Source organism: Thunnus maccoyii, chromosome 1 (assembly GCF_910596095.1).
Source record: "Thunnus maccoyii chromosome 1, fThuMac1.1, whole genome shotgun sequence".
NCBI lineage: Eukaryota > Metazoa > Chordata > Actinopteri > Scombriformes > Scombridae > Thunnus > Thunnus maccoyii.
The window spans coordinates 10,533,727-10,557,387 of record NC_056533.1 but is presented as its reverse complement, the minus strand read 5'-3'; the positions used below and the strand labels follow the sequence as shown (position 1 = coordinate 10,557,387).

The 23,661-nt window shown below is 40.1% G+C and overlaps 1 protein-coding gene across 2 annotated transcripts in view; it reads right to left on the bottom strand.

Moving 5' to 3' along the window:
• Window positions 1–720: 720 nt before the first annotated feature.
• LOC121904251 (carbohydrate sulfotransferase 8-like) overlaps window positions 721–23,661 on the bottom strand; it is a 129,282-nt gene continuing 106,341 nt past the window's right edge. For both annotated transcript variants that reach the window (XM_042421902.1, XM_042421910.1), the window contains exons 3-4: window positions 3,995–4,032; window positions 721–2,515 (exon numbers count right to left, since the gene is read on the bottom strand). In XM_042421902.1, the coding sequence (XP_042277836.1) occupies window positions 1,325–2,515; window positions 3,995–4,032 (1,229 nt within the window). In that variant the 3' untranslated portion in view covers window positions 721–1,324. The remainder of the gene's footprint in view (window positions 2,516–3,994; window positions 4,033–23,661) is intronic.

The following is a 23,661-nucleotide window of genomic DNA, read 5'->3' as shown; positions in this document are numbered from 1 at the left end:
TTAATTATTTAATATGACACATTTTGAACATTTCAAACTCTTCATTATTCAGATTTGTTGTGATCTGCATGGAGTGGTAGGGGCTCACATAACATACTGTATCCTGAAATAACAGTAATGCTTAATTTTACAGGTTCCTTAATTCTATACTGATTCCCTGGTATTTAAGGGTTAATTTTTGGGCATTTTACAGAGAGCATGGTGCAATTTGAAACAGATTATAAGAAAAAACAGAAAAAAGTGTCAAGTTGGTATAGTTGGTAAGTACCCACTCATTATATTTGGGTTCATAGTTGTTAATTTGCAAAACTTCTTAATAAATTAGACTCTTGACAATTCTTTAACTGAAAGAAAATACTTAGTTTTAAGTGTGTAATTTTGTTTGTTAAACGATATATTAACACATCAGGTTTTATCAATAATTTCCTAATTTCCTAAGTAGTTGCTGTGTAACTTAATCCTTAGGACATTTCTTTGTCTTTATGTGGTCATTATAGAGGTTTTAATAAACAACTCAATAAGCTAATATGTAGTTTGACACACAAAACTACACACTGAAAACTAAGTATTGTCTTTCTGTTAAAGAATTGTAAAAGCCTAATCCATTAAATGTACTACATATGAACTCTAATGTAGAGAAATGGTATTTATCAACTCAACCAACTTAACACTTTTTTTTGTTTTTTTTTCTAATAATTTGTACCAAATTGCACCTCCCTCTCTGTTCTAAAGAAGTAATGTTCTACCATTAAATAATTCCAAATTACTTACTAAATTTTCTAGGAAATTAGTTTAAAATGAAAGGACCTGTAAAATAAAGTGTTACCGAAATAACTTCTGAATTTAAGAATGTGACTGGAACCTAAATCAAATCACACACAAGCTGTGCTTAAGTTGGATCAAACCTTAAAATGCATTTGCAAATGCTATTTGACTCACAGTATGGCATAATTTAAAGCCTGTTGAACAATAATTAATTATTCTTGAAGCATAACATTTATGATTTTAAAATTCAACCTCACCATGTGTGCTACTTGTGAATAAATACCTTGATTTCAGGACAAGTTAGAGTATTTATTACATCACATGAACTTTTTCATTACATAGTTGTTAAAAATTTGAGATACTGTAATCTGGTAGAAATTTATTCATAAAAAGCAGCCAAATTCAGAGGAAGTTTGGTCTCTGATCTCTCTGCTTAGATGCAAAGATCCATGTGGGTATATGAGTGAGCCTCCTTATATTGGTAAGATTACTATCGTGGTAGAGATGTAGAAGTAGTGGAATGTGACTGTGTTTGGGGAAGAGTCTTGACAGGAGTCAGTCAATATAAATCTTTAAAAGGTTTGGAGTAGTTAAACATCAGATAGTCCATGTAATAGAAGTCATAGACTCGCTGTCTCTCCAACATGCTGACCTGTGAAAAGTATTTTTGTGTGATTGGCGTAGAGGTCTTCTTGTCGGCTGGGTTCCTATCTTTAAAACTGGGCAGCCTGACGTTGGGTGGCGCCCCAGTCAGTCGCAGGAGAAAGTTGGACTCTTCCTCCATGTTCTCAAACTTGCCGATAAAGTCGTAGTCTATGTGACAAGGGTTGCAGATCTGATTTGCCTGCTCCCAATGGATGTCCATTCCCACAGGTCGGTGGACGTCCAGCAGGTACTGGACAAACTCATGGAATGTGACCCCGTTGCCTGTCTCCAGGGCTGCCTTGGATGCATTCACTCTGTACTTGTTGATGATGGGTTTCCCAAACAGGGAGTGGTAGTAGTCATTGGGATTCTCAAACTTGTCCCTGTAAGCAGACACTAGTCTCTCCAAGGGCTCTCGGACAAACATGACTTTGGTGTAGGTTTTCAGACGGTACATGATTCCCTTTTGGTCAAAGCTGTTAAGCGTCCTGAGATGGTTTCCATTGTGGACTGTGTCGTGTTTAAGGTTCTGAATATCGGAGGCCTTGCCCGCCAGCACTATCAGGGTCCTCTTCCAGTTGGAACAGCCCGCTTTGGGTACCTGGCAGTACAACAACTTGTACTTGTCCTCAACAAAGATGTCTTTCACGTGATGACGTGTGACAGTCCTGGAGATGCTGCTTTTGTACTTAGCACACATCTCCTTCATCAGTTGTCGACGTGCTTCCAGGATATTGGAGAGCTTTCTCCACCTCTCAAGGGATAAAGAGCCTGTGGCAGAGGAGGACAACACTGAGGCGGAGGAGGACAAAACTGAGGATGAGGAAGATGAGGAGGAAGATGTGGAAGAAGAGGAAGAGGAGAAAGAAACATTATTGGTGGTGTGATGGATCGGAGGGGTAGTTTTCAGCAGTTTGCGCTGTCTTTTGGAGACACGAATCAAGCCTATGTCCTGCTCCGGAGACCCAGGGGTGGCCATCTGTCCACTCTTCTCAAAGTGTGGGAACTGCATTGGAGGGATTGGGCTGGACAAGATGTCTTCTGCTGTTTGGAGGTCCTGATAATTGTCAGATTTGCCTCTCCTTCTGTCTTGAGTGGAAAGAGTCTGTAAACAATGACAGCACAGGTTAGAGTAGACAGCGGAAGACATGTGTTTTGACCAAACAAACAAACAAACAACATTTTCAGGTGATAATGTGGGTATTTGTGCAAGAACATAGAATTTATGCATTTTTTTGCGTTTAATAAGGAAGTAAATCTGAGCTTTATTACCAAAAACAATTGACTGAACAACCACATTTGACACACATGTTGCCTTCAGTACTCAAAAAAGGCCACTTGATGGTACTGTTTCACTATGCCTTAAAAAAAGTCCAACTTTGTTACAGGCAAATGCCACACACTGGCCGATGCCATCCATGACCTATCAATAAACTCAGCTGTAATATCATATAAATGTCTTATAAACACTTAATGGGTAATCTAAATTAGAATCATCTACTACGTGATTACCATCAGAAGATGCCCAAGGCCATCATGCATTCTGACATTTTATTTCAATTAAATGCTGTAATGGCATCATAAAGCCAATGGACTGGATGTATAACTTTAATTTTACAACAGACAAGGTGATGAGACCATCATGAATCTTGGCTCATCCCCCCTGACTTAAATGGCCATATCCCTTCATCTGCAGGGACATCTGGAGGGAAAAAAGGAAGGAGTGGTTCCTCCCTGTCTGTTTAACGTGCAAGGCGAGCGCAGAGCAGCAACCTATATGCCAGACGTCACGTTCTTCAGGGTTTGCTCTGATGCAAGTCTCTGGTGCTGATGATCACAGCAGATGAGAGCAATCTGGGGTCAGCTCAGAGAACATACAGTAGTATGGGTGCTACGTGTCTGACATAGAAACCTAGTTTATGGATTGTCTTGGAGTCAAAAGTGATGTTACTCTCCTCTACTATCTGAACCTTGTAGTCAATGCTATGATAAAGGCTTGGTTCAATTTAGGACACAATTTACTCCTGTATCTTTTTATTCATACCATTGAGCTTAATATTGTTTCGTTAGAGCAGATGAGAACAATTCCATTCAAACTTGCTGTTGTACCAAAAATACAGGAACTGACCTCAAAATGCAAAGTTGTATTGGTACAAACAGACAGATAATCATAGCCAGCCATTACTGCTATGCAGTAGTTACCAATGCTTAAAAAGCTTATTGCAATAAACGAGCTCCTTATGAATCATTGTGCCTTTAGTTAATGAATGTTGGTTAACTAATAACTAATAGGAATGGATGGAAACAAACCAAAAACATACATTCAAGGAAGGAAGCTTCTACAGTGGAAGATGAAATAATAATAATAATTATAAAAACCTCTAGGTGTGATCACTCCCTGAGGGACTAGGTATGGTTCGATTGTGGCCGACTGGCTGAATGCACAGTGTGAGGTCAGACTCTCTTCACAGATGCTATCAGACACGCTGAGAGGTACAAGGCTGACAATCACTTTTTTGCAACAGATAACAGGTGGGAGAAACCTGCGTATCTGTGTGTTGGGAGAAGTGGAGTAAACACGTACCTCTCTGGACTGCCGTGGAGTGCTTCCCAGCTTCACGCCTGGGGAGAGAGAAGAGAAAAGAGACAAGAAAATCAACACTTAAGTAAACAACACATATTTTTGTCCTTGTGGAAGAGTGTTAGGCGCCTCCGATGCATCAGAGGCACCAATAATTTAATGCTTCCTATCATTTAGCACATCTACGTCTGAACCCCAGCAAGCCACCACTGCTCCACTAGTCCACAGAGGGAAGACAGGTAGCTCTATCTGTGTAATGAGCTGCCACAAGCATGAAAAGTTGGTAAATGAGTCGGTGCTCCCAGTAGTAAGCACTGAGGATGAGACAGGGAGAGGAAAAAATAAAGCAAAAAGCAAAAGAGGTAAATGCAACGTTATTTGTTTAAATTTAGGAGGAGAATGAAAGAAAGACAGACAGAAAGAAATGAAATAGTTATAGTTTGCAGACCAGTAGAAAGACAGAAAGACACACAAAGATAAAGTTGCAGTTTGTAAAATTTCTAGAGTGATAGAGACATCCAGATTGGTTTTGTGGCAGCCTTGGGGATAGGTGGTATGTGTATTGGCAGATGTGAGGCAGCAGGACAGACGATGTGTTTAGTGGTCTGTCTCCAGCTGGACATCTCCTTTCCTTAGGTCCCCCCATCCTGCTGACATGTAATCAGGATGACAGCTCTGAGTGGGGCTGCATGGCTGCTGATGGGGGGAGCGCAGACACCTCTGCCTGAGTGGCCTGTCACTTCCAATTTGAGGGTGGAAGTGATAGGAACCTGCACAGGGGGGAAGGAGGGAGGGCTGTAGATGCAGGCCACAACCTTCCCTAAGTGATGAGATCTGCAGAGCCCTATCTCACACTTAAACACGCCTCGGTGGGGAGGGAATAAAACATGTTGCCCAGATGCAATGTTGTTTTAGATTAGTATGCGCTGGAGAGCTCTGTGCTGGTGTCTGGCTCTGTGTGTTGAATCTTTACTTGTCTTCACTCTTCTGAACCAGACGCTGGAGGAAGAGACGGAGGAGGGATAAGAAGAGGAGGGGGCTAAAGGGGTGGCGTGTGACATTTTCTAATCTTGTTTAGGTGCTGCTGTGCTATTTGATCTCCTAACCCTAATGATAGCTCATGTAGGATGTGGATCTTTAATATCAGTTTACATTGGCGTATATATAAAATGCATGAATATTTATTACAGCACACAGAGATGCCATTGCCAGGGAAACACATAGAAGGACGACAATAGCAACAGTCTTTTAGTGTCTGCTGAACTGATGAAGCGATGCAAGCCCCTTGTAGCTCTGACCATCTTGTCAAGATACACGCTTGGTTATTGATCTTGAAAACCCCATCAAGGTGGTAATTGAAATCTCCAAAGGTCTAATTGGTTCCTTCTAGAGGTGTTTTGTCTGGCTGTTGTTACAAATTTGTCACAGCTGTTGATGTCAATACGATAGCACTTCCCCACTCAATGTCTCACCTTAAATTTTAAAGCCTTTAATGTGTCAGTCTGCTGAACCACTGACAGAATTCAGGACAAAAATATATGATGGAATACATTATTTAGTTTCTTGAATATTTGACCTTTATTTACATCCTTTGTTCTGAAAAGGGAAAGGCTTTGAGAAACAGAAGAAATGAAATGTAACAAGGCTAAATTAGATTCAAGCCCAAGGCATTGAACTGAGCATACAGGACACACAGTTGTTCTTTTCAGCACTCAGTGACAAAAGGTGTCTTGTTAAAGTTGTTTTGAAAATGAGTCTGACATGGCTTGATGTGATTAGAGAAATCTAGGCTTAAAAAGCAGTTACAGAGTTTGAATTCGGGCTTTGAAAATGCAATATGCTCCCAAGATGGGAGCCAAAATCACATTTCATGAGAGGAACATTGTAACTCAAACAAGTAATATAACAATGTAAACGGAATTTCAAGGGGATTTGTAAACATCATTTATCTCTGTAGTATCTATTTGGTTGAGGGTAATAGTTGTTGTTTGATTGCAATTTCACACTCAGTCAATTCCACTCAGTATAACTATGCTATTGATTTTTACTGCTGTGCAGCGAAACAGTGATAAATTGTTAACACTGAGGTTTCATCCAGTGAGATGCAGAAAATTCATTCTGGTAATTCCACATACAGATGTAGTGGCTATGGAAGAAACCAAAACTTTTCCGAAATGTATTTTAAAATGATAATATAAACCTGAATGTTTCTTCCAAGATATGGTTTGGCATTGGAGGCAGATTGCTGTTACTGTATACTGTAGCATTCACAAAAAATGCTCTGTAGCACTACTGGAGAGATTCAGGATAAATGTACCAATGGGGAATTCGTTAATGGGAAGAAAACAGGCAATCGATAAAGCTGAAGTCTTTTTGTTAATCCACACACATTAAATGTCCAATTCTGGTAGTTCTGCTTTGTGTATTTTAGTTGAGAAGCTCTTAAGGGTTCAGGGAAACTCTTAAATCCAGTGCTCGGTTCATATCAGAAGAGGGCCTCTGATAAGTTTTGCTTTGATTCTCAGGTATTTCACTATAATTTTGGTGATGATGGAAGCTGATTTAAAAGCAGAATGGACTCTTGAGCCTTGTCCTCTGATGCCCTCTAAAGTAACCTTGAGCATCCACCTCTCTTCCAGAGACAAAGCGTCTGAATATTCATGCAGACGACCCTGCATTACTGCAAGGATCCACATAAGCAAGGGCCACATCATTAGCAGATCCATTATCATCCTTCCCTCTCAAAGACCCTTGTACAACTCTCTAACAGAGACATACATCAAACATCTTTCTCCCTGCCACCGCCGCCGAGGAGGAGCAGAGGACAAAAACAATGTGAGATAATGAGCTTGTTAAGTGAAGGATTGTGGCCCCCATGTTCTGGCAGAACTTGTTAAATGCCCGTTTTTAACCAGAGAAAGGCCAGGAGGGTGCTAGAAACCAGACAAGGCGTGTCCTCCCCCAGTCCACTATTCAGACTAAGCAGTCATGCTGCGCCACCATAAACCTTTCATTAGTCATTCAGCACACTGAGCCACTGTGACCCCAACCAGCTGCACTCCCCTCTCTACCCAACAAACCACCCACACCTGCACTCTGCACACACGCTTCTCCTCCACTTGACTCTGTGTGGGAATACAGGGCTCTGGCATGCTGGTGTGGTTTATCAGAGGAAAAACGCTTGAGAACAGAGGTATTAGGCTTTAAGCTCTGGTCCATTGATGTTTTAACTTGTTGTGGTAAGAGATAAAACGATGTTTCAGTTGGTGCTGAAATCCTCCAGGACTGGGCCAGTGAGAGCAGCTGATGGGGAGGAGGAGGTGATGGTTGTGCAATCAGTGTTTCGGGATTGAAGGTATGCTTTGCAGAGGCTCTCTAAAGACCAAATGCACCCTGTCCAAAATTTGTGTGTATTATCATCTGAAGATTGGCTTGTGAAAGAAGGCTTGGAATCTCTAAGATTCCCTTAGGTGTTCACAGTTCAAAGCGTAGGTTTGGCCAAAAATTAATCAATATCACATCTTTAATCCAGTCAGTCACTGTAAATGAAAAAAGCAACGAGGACAACAAGGCACAGATTGCTCCAACTATTTTCAGTAGTAGGAACCATGATGCCATACTAGACTCAATCAGTAGCATTTAGTATGAAAAGAGACATTGTATTCTGATTAAATAATTAAGTTTCACATACTAATTCTGAACTGCTGAATATGTATCAGAGGCCTTGGATTCAAATCAATAGAGTCATGGGCTGACAGTAGCCCAGTATCGTAGGAATTACACTCATTTTGGACGATTCTGCACCTCATGATTTATATCAAATGCCCAGAAGTAGAAAGGAATGAGTGAAGTATTTTTACTGAAGTACTGTGCTTAGGTGCAATTTTTTGGAGGTTTTTTATACCTTTATTACAGACAGTAGAGAGATGGTATGAAATGAGGGAGAGAGATGCAACAATGCAAGGTCCCCAGCTGGATTTGAACTGGAGACATTGTGGTTAATGGTCTAAGCCACTGAGGCACCCCACTTAAGTGCAATATTGAGGTACTTCATTCAAGTATTTATTTTCATATACAGGTGGTCATGTGATCAATTAACAATATAAAAATATTGATTATAGTTGTAGCGTTGAGTACATTTTGCTGACAGTATTTCTGCACTTTAAATTGAGTGTTTTTACATCGTGGTATTACTACTTTTACTTGAGTAAATGATCTGAACACTTCCTCCACCACTGCCAAAGCCAATGTTCAGAGTCAAAGCAGGAAGTAGTCTGCCATTTATATCACAGGTGAAAAGTAAGGGTGTGGGGTGGTGGGAGGGGAGGGGGGCAAGAGGGGGAAGGGATGGATGGGTAACACATCTGAGTTTGCATGAAACATTTGCATTTTTATTAACTGTAATAATTTCCCTGACCTCAGCTGAGAGCTTTAATTGTCTGTCCTGACCATACCTTAATATAGTTTAATTTACCATAACCACAATCTTTCCCTGACCTTGACCACACTGTAGTTGCCATGTGCAGATATTGTAGAAGGCAAGAATTTAAAATTATTGGTGCGTGATGTATAAGAACGGTGTCATTGAATGTACTATAATCCAGGGTTTTGCAGAATCTTCCAATATCAACGTTCTTGTCTTTAGTTGGCTGACAGTCTCCTTTGTGGTTGTACAGTATCTAGAGTTTAACAAAAGTGTTGCTTTGTGTTAGCTTATTAACTTTTCTTATGCTGCATAAAATGACCACAGTTTATCTGCTAATCAATAACCTAAACATGACTTCTCCACTTTCTAAGATACCTGGAAATTAAAACTTTTTACTCTTTACTTTTTCAAATAATAACACAGGAATTCCCTCTCTCCTCCTCTTAACTTCTGGACTATTAACTGACGGAGAACAACGCCAAGCAACTAGCATCAGAAGACATGCCACCTACAAAGGTTATAAAGCATCAGAGCTGAAATGTCTTTTTCTCAAGGAAGAGGGCAAAGCTGTTTCATTATTGCTGCTTTTGGCATGCTGATAGCCTCTGTATTCATTTGACATTTTTGTTTCTGGCTCTCTGTCCTAATTACACCTTATTAGTGTGATAATATTATTGTTTGTTTCAAGCACGGCATAATTACAGGCTTAAGATTTATGGTTCAGGTTGTGGAATGGGGGCCTTTCCCTTGGACTTGTACAGGAAGGCGACTTCTGTTAATTCTACTGTATTCCTTTCTGCTACAGAGGTTGAGAAAGGTCATAGATGGCTTTATGCTCCTTTAAAGCTACATTATACTTAATGAAGCCAAACTTATTAATGATATGCCACTATGACTTTATAGTACATTTATGAGAGCCTGACAAAAGTCAAATGAAAGAATGAGACAAAAAAAACCCAAAAAACACAAGAGGGTATAAGATGCTGACAATATCTGCATGATTACATTTTTATTTTAGTGCATTTGTGCTGTATTCACATTAAGGTTCTGTGAACGGTTAAATATAATGTCTGGTAATTTTCATGATGAAGGGCAATGTAGTGTTGTAAACAGTGGCTTACTACAGCGGTGTGTTAACCTGCCTTTCAAGCTCTCCTCCTAAACCTCATCATGACATTCTTCTGACCTCCTCAGCGCAATTCCTTTTTACTGCACCTCAGAGGGTGCACATGAGGATAGAGTTATTAGTGAAATCCATAAATTACATGATGTTCACAATGCCATGTGTGGGCTCCCCTTCCACCTCTGACCCCACATCAAGGCCAAATGTTGAGAAGACTCAAATCATCAGGGATGTGCTCTCTCATTACTTGAAATTCAAATGAAAAAGAGGACACTTCCTGCAATCCCCCTGTCACATTAATTCAGTGTGGCCTCCATGCACCATAAATAACACATAGGTTGGCTTATAATTGTCAGTATTAGAGCTAAACCTACAAAGACTACATCAACATTCAGTGAGATAAAAACTGAGCTCAGTGGAAGACTATTTACGATGTGAAGCTGTGGCGCTGCATTAACACCTTTGCACTATTTTCAGAGCACTTTTCTCTGTTTCTCTGAGGCAGTGCAGCTGCTCAGCTCATGCATCAGCACTTATACCATAACGTCACTCCTACGTATGAGTTCATGAATGGCTGAAGTGGTATATATATGAAAACTTCAAAAGTACTGAGGCTACCTTTTATGGTACTTTTATAGACTTTTTCACAGACAGGATCCTCTGTATCTCAGAGTAATTAATGAAATTGAGGCAGTGAGATTTTCCTCACTCTAAATGGACACACTGTATAGTGCTTTAGGAATGAAACCCTTCATATAGAGCTAAAAAAAAAGTGAAACTGCACTGAACGATAAAAGGAAACGGTCACTGGGGGGCAATAAAGTAGCTAGCTATAATAATCTGCCTCATGTTTTAATTTGCTCCAAATTGTGTTATCTTGGGCTTCTTTTTGTGTGCAACTTTAACTTCTCTTCTCACTCTGGTAACTTAGGCACTGAACACAGCGGGAGGGGAAATAATGAACTACATAGATAGGAAGTTGCTCAAAGAGGATATCAAATGTGGCGTTATGACAATTCATTTTGACAACAATATATTCTCAGAGTCGAGCCTACTTGGGGTACTTTCAAGGTTAGGAGATGCAAAGACTTCCTTGGGCAGATTTCCATGGAAACTGAGAGTCAGAGAGCTGTATGTGGGGGTGTGGTGGGAGGCGGGTTGTTTTAATGCCATGTAGAGGAAGGGGCCCTGGCTGCTTGCATGAGGAGGGATGTGTAAACAAATGCTGCCTGTCAGCTGCAAGCCCGGGGTTAAGTGAATTATCTCGGCTGAGACGAGGCGCGGCAGGCTTTAATTGGCACATATTTTATTTAGACACTGCAGAGCTCTTGACCTAGGCGCGCACTGCAGTACTCTCTTTGTGAGCTACTCCTTTGCTGCGGAAAATAGGAAGCCAAAAGGGATACAAAAAGTTCACAAAAGTCTAAGTGGAGATTTTGAAAGTTTGCTGGTTAGAAGCCAGACATTTATGAAAAGAGTTCACACAGTCAAATCTGTAGGCAGTGTTGCTGTATGCCGTCCTGGAACTTGCACAGGCACAGCAAGATAAAGAAGGGGATTCAATAGAGCTGATGATGACATGAGAGAAGTGATGTGCTCTCATGTGTCTACAGCCTGAGCACCGAGTCGACTACTCAAAGGGGAAGAGAAGACAGACTGTGAGGAGAGCTGCAGTTGGGACCAACCAACAGTACAGTACTACATAAAGAAGAAATACAAGGATGTAGACAGTGAAAATAATTTGGCAATTACATTACTCTCAAAATAATAATAATCTATAATATATAGGATAATAATAGTCACAAATCTGGCCCTCCACCAAAATAACTTGGCCTAATATGAATATTCCCTTATTGGAAACTCTTATGACACCTCAAAAGGTTAAGCCATGATTCAGAAATCTACTTTAGCTATGACAATATAAATATATTGCCTGTTTAAATCTCAATTAAAATAGCATGAAATACCCATTTAATAATCAGTATCCTGTGGTGAGTAAACAAAGAGCTATGCTACGCTTTAGTTTTTTCGTGCAAAAGCCTGTTTCCGTATAAGCAGAAGAAAAGCGAAAATGATGTTGATGCTTTCCTGCTGCATTCACTCCTGCACAGCCCAGACACCCATGATAACCACACCAGACTACTCTTCATTGATTTCAGCTCTGTGTTCAAGACAATGGCACCTGACAATTCAGAAACTACACCAAGGCTAACTCCCTTCCCCCACTTGTCCAGAGAATTCATGATTTTTTTAAGCAACAGATCACAATCTGTAAAGACTGAACACATACTCACCACCTCTGTCATCATCAATACCCATGCATACAGGGCAGTGTCCTCAGTCTATTCCTCTACACAGTGTGCACAGATGACTGTAAAAGTAGACACTGTGTTACCAAGTACTGAAACTGTGCAGATGATGCAGCCATTATTGGCTTAGTAATTATGGACTTCTGCAATACATTCCTTAAATCACTGTCTCTTAAAGCAAGGAAATGCTAATTAGTTCCCCCATTACCCAACTCCGCTTTTTCCACTACCTCCACTCTCAGAGAGAGAGGAGGTTGTATGCATTCACATATATTGATGTTACTTTATTTATAACCAATTCATCATGGACATTGACAAGCACTGCCAACAACAACTTTTAGTTGCCTGTAAACTAAATATCAGTTAAGCCACACCTCTTCCTGCTATACCAGACAGTAATCTACTATATTCTGTCCTACTATAGAATCACAAACTGGATATAGTTCCTTGAAATTTCATGTATCCATTTGAATGGTCTCCCCACCCCCATTTACTTGAAATCACCTCCTAAAAACATGGGAAGCAGACGCAATTGTAATTGATTTGTACCACTTTACCACTTTATTCTCCTTCCACTCCGCCACTAATACAGGACAATTATGTACAGGAGAAACTACTTCAGCAAAAGCTTTACTCCTCTTACCCACCTGCATGTTTCTATTATTCTAAATGAATAAATACACAGCAAATGAGAACTCCAAATGTTTTGAAACCTTGCTTATTCAGCTGGTTAGGACACACCAGTTAAACAAGGGTGAGTGTAAGGGAGTTGCTGTTGGACCATGGACAGCTCCTGGTGCTTGTGACTAAATTGTGACTAAATTTGCCTGAAGTGAAACGGATGAAAATAAAAACTACCAAAGTTAATTAAACAATACTATATCTCTTTGGTTAAAGTACAAAATTATATTATTTGCTAAAAGTGACATCAAATCACTCTGGCATCAGCTACAAAGAAAACATCTCTGTCCTGTCTTATATTGTAGGAAAACAGTTTTCATAATTTTTCTTTGTCTTGAGAGTGACCTGGTGCCTTTTATCCAACTGGAGGTGCTGGCTTTGACTATACCTTCCAAACAAATAAAATAATTTAAAACCCCTAGAGTCTTTTTTTCTTTTCACCAAAGCCATTTAGAGATTCATGCACTGGCTTTGGGAGGGATTAAATGGCTTGTTTGATGACCTCTTTTAAGTCTTTTTTTCCACAATTTTTCATTTCTTCAAGATTAAAGTCAATGCCAAATCCTTTTATCATGACCTGTTGGTACACTGGAGGCGCGCTGAGGTGTTGTGATCAGATGCTGCTATGTCTTCGTTAAGCCTCCGTGCTCCCGTTCACCTCTATTTGCAGTGAGATTGGGAACTGGAATTGGCCCTGTCACTGTTTACCCTGGCCTCTCATTTGAGTTAGCTTCACCTTCTCTTACACACCCCTTGTTTTCCTGTCAGAGCACTGCTGATTACAGCAGCAACTGATGAGTCCAGACATGTGAGTAAAGCATAGGGACCGTGGCTGAATACTAAATGAATAGTTAGGGGCCGCCTCAAAACATCAGTAAATCAGCGGCTTCAGTGTTCACTCGCTGTTTTCATAACCTGGCTCACAAAAGTGAGTTGGTTTCGGTCAGTGTACACAACACTTGGCATCCCAGAATCAAGGTAGGCATGGAAATGTTGCAAAGTCAAGATTAACGGCAGCACTTCTTTTTCTACCACTGAGTAATTCAGCTGGTAGGAGTTGAACTTCTTGGAAAAGAAGCTAACTGAGTGTTCAATACCTAGTTTGTCAGACTGAAGTAGCTCCAATATAGCTGGCATCCATGTGAAGCTTGAAAGGCTGATCCAAGCGGGGAGCTGACAGAACTGGAACAGAGCACGACAAAGCAACCAGGGTGGACCAAATAAAGACCATAATTGACCCTATTCATGAGTCAAAACTATTAGACAGTATTAGCGAGCAGGACAGACGGTGATATGAAAGCAGATATTTCTTGAGCTCTTGGGGTTAATGGCACCTGCTAGTGCCTCTTTAATTGATCAAATTTACTTATATATTTTGCAGCATGCAACTGGATCAATAGTCTTCAATTGATAAGAATCAGGCTTTGTCACAGCATTTACTTTGTCTGTGCATCTTGGTGACTTATCTTATTTTTCAGTGAGGAAAATGGAGAAGCCCTACTAGAGGAGGAAGGTACAGCAATGTTGGTATTGAGCATGAACTTCAAAATTGATTATTTTTCGCTTCTCTTCCGAGACAAATTGGTTTTGCATCGACCACATCAATGTCATGTTCAAACAGATTTGTTTCTGAAGGTGTGTCCCCAAATAAGGATGGATAACTTTTCATCAGTTCAGCCAACTCAGTACACTTTTCAAATGAAAATTGTATTTCAACATTTTAGGTGATAATTGAGACTTATTGATTCTCAGATACAGTTACATAAGACCAATAACAATTTCTGAAACACTTCAGAAAAACTAGAATTTTGCACCAAAAATACATTCACAACTTTTACAGAAAGCAAACCGCTTCTGAAGAATGGAGAGATATAGAATATGTGTTAGCTAAAGGAAGATGGTGGAAAAGAAATCACCCCCCTTCTAGCCTCCAAAAATCTCAAAAAGTCAATTTGCATACAATTAGTTTTATCAGGGGACCACAGCTTTCAATAAAATATGGTTGTAATTTAAGATTTATACAGTTTTATTATGTACAGAGAGCAAATTCATACCAATTAAAGTCACAGAGAATCTCTGCATATTTTACAAATCACTGGACCATCCTGGCCAATATTAATTCTGTGCTAATAGGGCTTAAGCTCTATTTGAACTAGATTAGTTTTACTACGACTATGCCATATAATTTTAATTATTACCAAAGACGTACAGAATTGTGACCCAGTGCAACTTTAATCTGTTGATCCTTTTTATGAGTTCGGAAAGAACTCTCTGAAGAAACAGATTACCTTGTTTTTTTGTCAAAACAAGACGATTTGGTAAAAGCAATGGAATCTCACAGTGATGATAAGCTGCAGCATCTCCCTTGTGGTTTAGCAATGAATTTTTGGAGATTACATTTTAGTGGCTGTGCTTGTTTAGTGAGGGTCAGCATACAGAGAAAAGAGCAGATTATATCCATCTGGTCAACAAGTAATAATTTGAGTGAAGTCTCAAGGATCCTTAATCCTGTACGAACAGTCCTCTGAAAATTTCACGTAGTGCAAGTAAAAATGACATATAAACCTCCCCAGATAAACCAATCCAGTTCTTAGACATAGATTATTAAGGTTGTTCAATTCTATCTTAAGTCTCCTTGACACTGAAATGTAAACAGCAGAGATTGATTAGCTGTCATGAGCAAACATAAATTATAAGGAAGAGAAGACAACAGGACCAGCACCTGGATTCACTCCTCCAAGCAACTTTATTTCTCTGCCAGTGTCCTGCATTCTTAACATGCCTGCTAGCTCACCTCTGGGCTCCAACCATCCCACAAACAAAACCATTCCAGACCTTCATAGAAACTCCTGATCAGCCTCGAGCACTTTCCTGTTTTGTTCTTACTCGCCTCTGGTCTCGATTCTGTTTTTTCTCCATTATCATTCTTTCCCCTTCCTGATGCTGGTCTTTTACTCCATCCTCCCCCAAGTGTCTTATCTCTTCTCTCTCCTCCACTCCACTGCTCTCCAGCGCATCACCTCTGGCCTCCAGCTTCCAACCTATAATTTCCTCTTGCTCCTGTCTGTGCCCTCTGCGTCGCTCCCAAGCTATGTTCATGATAACCACCAAAACAATAAAAATAGCACCAAATAAACATAACACGCCTACAAAATTTGCACCATTACAACTTTTATCCCTGTCTTCAGCTCTGCACAGTAATAAAGATGAAAATAATGATGGTAAAAGTTTCCTCCTTAGACACTTTCTTTTTTTTTTTTCTTACAGAAACCTCTCGTTCCACAGTACTCTGTGTGGTTGGGCTCTGACAGGCAGTGAAGTGTGTGTGAACATCCGAACAGAGCAGCACTTACTCAACCCTTCTACAGCTCTGTGCTAATGAGAGTTGTGTGTGTGTGTGCGTCTGTGTGTGAATGCTGCAAAGGGCTGTCGCACTGACTGACACTCCTTTATGCCTGAAATAACTCTTACACACGTCAGGTGGCTGTTGCCCCAAGGTCCCCAGAGCTGAGGTGTCATTTAAGAAACACAGCTTGTTTTTGCTGCAGCTTACATGCTGCTGACTGCCAGCCTTCTGCTCTACCTATTGTGGAGCAAACAAAACAAAAAATGACTAAGAGCATCAGTGCTCAGGCAGGTACCAAGCTTCAAAATAACCAAAAAATGTGTGAAATCTGCAGCAAAAATATGTAATTTCACACTCTTTATGATTTTTTAAAATTTACTTTTATACAACATAGGTATTGTTACACAAGCTTAATAAAGCCTTGATTCTACTGATTGCTACGTAACTCCTGGAAGTTATGTTGTGCTCAGAAACACTACAGGAGAGTTTCTCATTTCTACTCTAACTGTGTATAAAGGCCCTCTCTAGAGCCAGTGTTTGGTTTGTCCATCCTGGGCTACTGTACAAACATGGTGATGCAACATGGTGGCCTCTGTGAAAGTTATAAAGGGCTCATTCTAAGCTAACGAGAATACAACAATTCTTATTTCAGGTAATTATACACTAATTAAAACATACTTATTAAAATCATATTCCATTTCTGCCAAGTCCGTTCCGCTAGATGCCCCTAAATTCTACACACTGCACCTTTAAATTTTATTAAGTGCCTTGTATGTGAAGCACCTGGTCAGGTATTCATAAACTACAGTCTTGCTTGGAAAATCAGCTGAAAACCATCCGTGGCAAAATGTCTTCGATCCCACAGCTCTCTCCTTGTCTCAGCCTGAGTCTGTCTGATTACCTGGCTTCAGCATTTAAAATGCTCATTGAGCCCAAAGCTCTCCCTCGTTTTGCTATCTCAGGCTCCTTTCTTCTCCCTGTCAGGGAAAATGCCAGAGAGGTGCTGTGAGAGCCATGCTCCGCTCCCAGCGCTGGTAATTTGACAGCAAGCAGAGAGGGCGCAGAATAATTGGAATAGCATTTATGTGTCAATGTGACATTGACGGAGAGAGCTCAACATTTAATGTGTCCAACTGGAATGGGAGGGGGGAAAAAAAAATGCAGATTCTTGGAATAGATTTCACAAGTTGTCTAGCTAAAGAAGTAGTGGGTTAATCAGACAAACTCGACATCTGGCCTTTTGTCAGAGCTGTTAGTGTCTGAGGCTTTGGGAGAACAGACTGGAGCAATACAAATGATGATTTTGGCCAAACTGCAGTCTTGTGAAGAACAAGCCAATGCTGGCCAGAGCTGAGGGTTGCCGATGGTTTTAATTGGACCTAACTCAGTGGGACAGATGCATCTTAGGACAATAGGATGATATGACTGGCAGCTTTCACACAGTTTTCAGAGAGCCAATCTTCCTGTTATCAGCTGATGCAAGAAGTGCAACAGCGAGTAATTCAGTCTGAAAGTGCACCTGTCAAACAGCACTAACCAAAATCAAAAAGCAGTGAGATGATATGTTTCACAGAACTTTTTTAATTGGTTCCTTTCACTGAACAGTATAGATTCAAGGCTTCTGATGTGAAAAGAGCGAATCTTCCTATCAGCAGATGACACATGAGCAAAACAGCAAGACTCTGTAGTTCTGGTGGGGAAAAAAAACCCTCATCCTTCAACAAAAACATCACATAAATTTCAGCAGCATAGGAGATTTCGTACATGTTGGACAATAGAGGCTGCCATGTTCAAGGGATGCTGAAACATAATTTATCAGAGCGTGTGTTTGTGTGTCAGGTCTACAGTGAGAGCTGAATACTTGGGAAATCATCAAGACACAGACAAGACAACTACCGGTACTGCTTACAGCCTTTATGGCAGTGCTGGCTAGCCAGTGAGTTTTTATCCCTCCTGTTCTCCTCTCATACTGGCTGCTGCTGCTAATCTCAGAGTAGAGGGACAGCACAGTGTAATGAGCAGGATTACCAAGGGAGACTGGCAGGAATAGTATGGTATCAAAGGAAATCCAGTCAGTGAGGGATATTCAGACAGCACTCCCGTTCTTTTATTCATTGCCTGCGCACCCAGAGTGACTCAGCTCACTCTCCTGCTGTCAAACCCTGTCATTATTCATTAGTGTGTTCCTGCCTCACTGGGGACCGCCCACTGCTGCTGCTGGCATTTGTGAGTAGGTGCATTTATGTTTGTTTGTATATGTGCATAGTTTATGAGCAGGTACGCAGCAGGTGTATGCATGCATACATACAGTACCTATGTTTGTGTGTGTTCACATAATACTCTTTGTTTTCTCCACTTCAGGTTGGGGGTTTACCCCACAGGCTGCAAGTAGAGGGCAGGTTTTCTGCTTTTATTGTTGTAGATGTGTTAATGCCGTGTTAACCTCTGTGTGTCTGATAAGCTAGATCACTCGCTGGGCTTTGAGAGGATGACCCTGTATGTGTGTGTGTTTTTATACCTGCTGGTATGTAACTGATTCATTACAATCCTACATTTTGTGATTTTACATTAACATGAAGGATAATAGGAGTAATAATTTCTGAAAACACAAAACTTCATACCCTTTAACATTAGATGATCATGTTGAATATAGGACATGGGTGTGATTTAAAATGAGACAAAAGTCAAAAATATGAGCACCTTTTGTAGGACTAGTGGAGATTTCAAGACATCATCATTAGGCAAAGTGAATGAGAGCGAGTGGAAGGAAATGTCTCCTGGTGAGGTACTCTTTTTGTTTTACTTTTTCGAATACCACTGAAATGCTAAAACATATGTAGAGTCATCACTAATGCGAATCACACAGATATCTATCTTAAGTTTCCTAACATTAGCCTCCCTAGATCTTTTTCACACCAGGCATTTTGACATGTCATAGTAGGAAAAGCACAGGTGTAATCAATAACATTAATCATGTATTATTTCTTCTTCACACAGTTAAAGATAAACATAATTAACCTCCTGTTACAAAGAAAAAGGAAGAGGTCAAGTGCTCACTCAATTTCACATTGAGAGGTGCAAGGAGAGGCGTTATCAAGGAGGAAGTAGTGATAGTAATACTAGTATGTCCTCCCTGATGAAGACATTGTAAAGTCAAAACTGGTTGGTTCTTTCACCAATACGTCAGATAAAATAAAGGCTTTTGAAATAAAATCTTACCTTGCTCTGCCTAACAGTGCCCGAAGAACATTTTCTTTTCTTATATTTAACTTTAATGCAATGTCTAAGTATTGCTTATGGGTGATATTTCCTTTTAGCCACTATACCAGATCTATCTTAATTGCACACACAGGTATAAAACTCTAAGCTTATCTTTCTTTGCATTAATAACTTTGAATGAATATTCTGTGAAATAAGGAAACAAGGAGAGCACCATCCAATCCTCTGCCACAAAGAGATCCATTGATTTGCAAATATTATTAACTCTCGCTTCATTTGACATTTGGAGTAAGAGATTCTCAAAATTTTTCACAATGCACTTGAAAATGTAAACCAAGACCTTTCTGAATTGGCGTCCAAGCGATCTGCCAAGCAGCACTTCCCTCACTAGAAAAAATGTCACCTTTTAGAAGGCAGCTGTCCGCTCCGTTACCACTATTGGGATGGCTGAGGCACATCACTGCCATCTTTTACAAATGCCGTATACACCTTGAATTTTCTGCAAGACCAGTTTGTTAAATTGTTCCAATTCTGTACAATCAAAAGTTCCAGTAGTAGAGAAAATAAATGCATCCTTTCCTTTCACCTTGTGGTACAGTGAAAATTGTGATTCATCAGGAAATGTAGCCGTAAAAATTGCAATTTAGTCAAGTTGTAAGGTCCCTTATGCTCATGCATAAATCCTCACATTTCTGGTGGTATGAGTATATCAGTGTGTGCGTGTATGATAAGGTTAAGGAGGCTGGGCTTTAGGCGTTGCTCCTCTTTTCTCTCCGCTCAGCTGTGTTCCCCCAAGGAGGGCAGGCAACGGGCCAGAACTGCCTGGCTGGTAGAGATCCAGATAGATGGACAGAGAGAGAGAGAGAGGGGGATGTGTGCACCAGTGCGTGTGTATGTGTGTGCACATGTGTGAATGAGGTTGGGAGGGCAAACATATCTTGTCAGAGAGAAAAACGAAGAGTGAAATCAGATGAGAGGAAGACAGGAAGAAAGCAAAGTGAGAGAGGGGGGGAGTAGTGGGAAATAGAGACCAATATAGTGAGAGAGAGGCAAAGATGTGATGGAGAGATACAGAAAATGCTCAAACGACAAGAGAGGAATAAGGAAAACGGAGGCAGAGGGAGAGAGGCCGAGAGGTAGCAGAGAAACGGACAGAGACAGTGATGGAAACAGAGAGTGAGAGGCAAAAAGAGAGAGAGAGAGAGAGAGAGTGAAGGGAGATACTGACTGAAGGAGAGAAACAAACAGAGGCAAGGAGGGCATAAATTAAATGGTGAGAGAGTTTCATTCCAGCAGTGAATACTTTCAGACCTTCTGTCAGTTGTGTCCCCCTGAGGGAAAAACCCTCTCTGACCATCTGTAACACGCAGCTTCAATCCAACCAACCACCAGTGTTGATGTGATTACTTTCTCCAGTAATAAGTAGTGTAAAGGACTACAAGTCATAATAGGTAATCACATTCCTTCTCTAAAGTTAGCTTATTTACATGTTGCTTCTTTTTAGCTGGTTACAGGTGAGCCTACATACAGGAATCACTTGTGTTTTTCATAATAAAGACTAAAACCCTGCAGCTTCATTGAGATTGAGCTAGCTGTGGAAGGTCAGTAAACACCTAAAACCTGACTGTTGAAACTTTCTTTTTCTATTTCTGCATCAAAACTGCATAAGTTGATCCTTTGGGCACTTGGTGGCAGTGTGAATACAGCATCATTAGCAAATAGATTTACACATTCAGGAGATATGCAGCAACTTTTGCATTCATGTGGAATCATGTTTCAGGCCAAGCCCAATATTCACTCTTTAAATGTGTTTTGGACTCCACCTTGAAAATGCCACACTAGGTTCACCAGCTAGCTAACTTTGTCTGTCTGCTGTTTGGGGTTGTTTAGGTAGTGTATAGTGGGTATGGAGGGTTTTTTTTTTTGTTGAAAACAGCTGCCTGCTGCATCTTGAATGCTGATGAGAGTAGTGTGACTGGAAACAATAAAGTAAAGTAAAGGCCCATAAAACCTATTGTCAATTGTTGCCTAATTTGTGCTGTTTGTCAATTATGAATGTTTTTAGGGTCTGTCTTGAAAAGTGATCTCAATCTCATCTAGACAAACTAATTAAATAAAGTTTAGATAAAGATGCTAAAAGGCGAGTCATAAAACCATAACAGAACTGAGGAAAACTGCAAAGTTGGCTGATAATTCTGTGGGTTCATCACTATGAGCAATACCTTTCACATTACACACAGTCATTTTTTAAAAGTGGAAATAGAAACATATTGATTTGAGCAGCTTCAAATACAAAAGATCAACATGTGGGTTTGGCAGCTTTGCAGTTGCTGGATGGAACCTTTATGAAACTGGGCTGAGTAAGGAAAGTAATGTAACATCTGATGCAACTAATTATTTTTGCTGTTGAGTAATTAGTAGAGTAATGTATTTCCTTTTTCAATTTATTGTAAGTAACTAGTAATTGATCATGTTTTTCAAGTACTTGCCAAACACAGACTGACACACATGCACAGAGGCAGGCCAGCACTTTAAATCCTCTGTGGCTCAGTTGTCCTCCATTACATTGTGAACGCCTCATCATTGTGTGCCATGTTTCTCCAAACATCAGGCACATTCCTGGTTTCAAAGTTAATGAGAGTGACACAAGGTGGAAGCACAATGAGTCTGAGACTGAATTAGTGAATTTAAATCAAGAGGAACTTAAAATGCCATTCACAAAAGTGGCAGGGATGTACTCCTTTAATGTAGATTTGTTAATGTAGTTTTCTTATTTGCACAGTGAATACACAAAGTGAGATTAACATCTCACATCAACATAAACAAAAGACATGAAAGAAGCACAAAAGAATCTAAATGACAATCGAATGAAGCACTTCTTACCCAAGTGTTTTAAGTGAAAGAGAGAGAAGTGGGTCCAAATGCTTTCAGTTTGCATACATTGTAACACCACAGCAGGGACTCTCAAATGTTGTCTTGATTGAACTCGATTCATTCATTTGCTTTTAGTGCAGTCTGAGTAGGACTTTTATGTAGAAGGTGTAGAAGAAGAGAGAGGTGGAGTAGCTGACTGCAACAACAATTTCTTGAATTGCAATTGATTAGTGCAAGATTAGAAACTAGTGTAATATAAACATTGGTATTAGAATTCAAAGAACAGAAAACTCAAAGCAGATGAAGAATGTTAAAACGGATGCAGAAACAATTGTTCGCTCATACAATTAACTGTAATGTACATTGACTAATGTTAACATAGACTGATTGCTGCAGTAGGGGTGGTGTTTGCTGATAAATTATGACTACAGAACTTGAATCAATTGTAGTTAAATTCGTTCTCTAAATATATCCAGACAACAGTATTAACTGTCTTTCAATAGATTTGGACATAATGAGTCAGTACCTCTAAATTAATTTTCCTTTTTTTGAGGCTTGTGCCCTGTGGTCCTTGTATTATGCCAATTAAGTGTTGTGTTTAAAGCTTTCAGTTGTTTTGATTCAACTTTTTTTAATTAGAATTTAATACTTTTCAAAAACAGAAAAACTTGTGTATTTTATATAAAAGCAGAAATGAAAAGTGGCTAGAGATCAAAGTATTATTCACTCCAAGATGTAAAATAAGTAACCTAACTATCATCTAATTCTGTAGCCAAACCCTGTTGGCAGGCTGTTATGAGACTGACATAATTATACTGGTTTTCTGATTCATTATGTCCAGAAATTAAAAAAATGTTGATACTGTACGTATTAGTAAAATGTTCACTGACAATATATTTCATTTGTTTTCCACCAAAATGTCCAACCTTGTCATACAATATCCGCTTATAAAGCAACAAAAGCATTAGTAAACTTCTCACAGCACTTTGTTAAGGTTAGGAAAAGATCATGGTCTTGGTCTAAGGCTGTGTTCGGACTGACATTAGCCTTGCGTGAAAAAACGCAGCCCCCTCATTCATTTGAATGGTAGCAATCTGCCAGTGCAGTGTGGGCTGCCAACACAGAGGGCTCCAGCAAAACAATGCAGAGTCCTGCAATGAAGTTGAACCTGGCTCAACACAACGTGTCAAGGTGCTGCATTGGCCAGTCACATACAGAGCCAGTCAAAAGTTTGGACACACCTTTCCCTTGAATGAGAAAGTGTGTCCAAACTTTTGCTGGTATTCTACATGGAAGTGCACATCCCTGGTGGATTAGTTTGTAATGTGAACACTGTGTTTCTACTGTTTACCTTGTGATTGTCGCTACACAAGATAAAATAGTTGAGGCCTGATAACTTTCCAAAGTTGTAAAATCCTGTCTGTGAGTACTATAAACCGCTGTGTAGTGTTTTCATGTCTGATAAGACTTTAAACGCATTCCTATGTTGCTCTAACGCAGACTTCTTGATTTGTACTTCACTGTCTCACCGTACCATTAACAACACGCCCCCGCCGACACAGGTTTCGGTCTGAATCTCCACTAATACAGAAAAAGTCCACTTGAAGCATGAGACACAACGTGAATGCAGTTTTGCTGACCATCGTCCACATCCAGCACCTCGCAGTGACCTTGGTGCGACAGTACATAAAT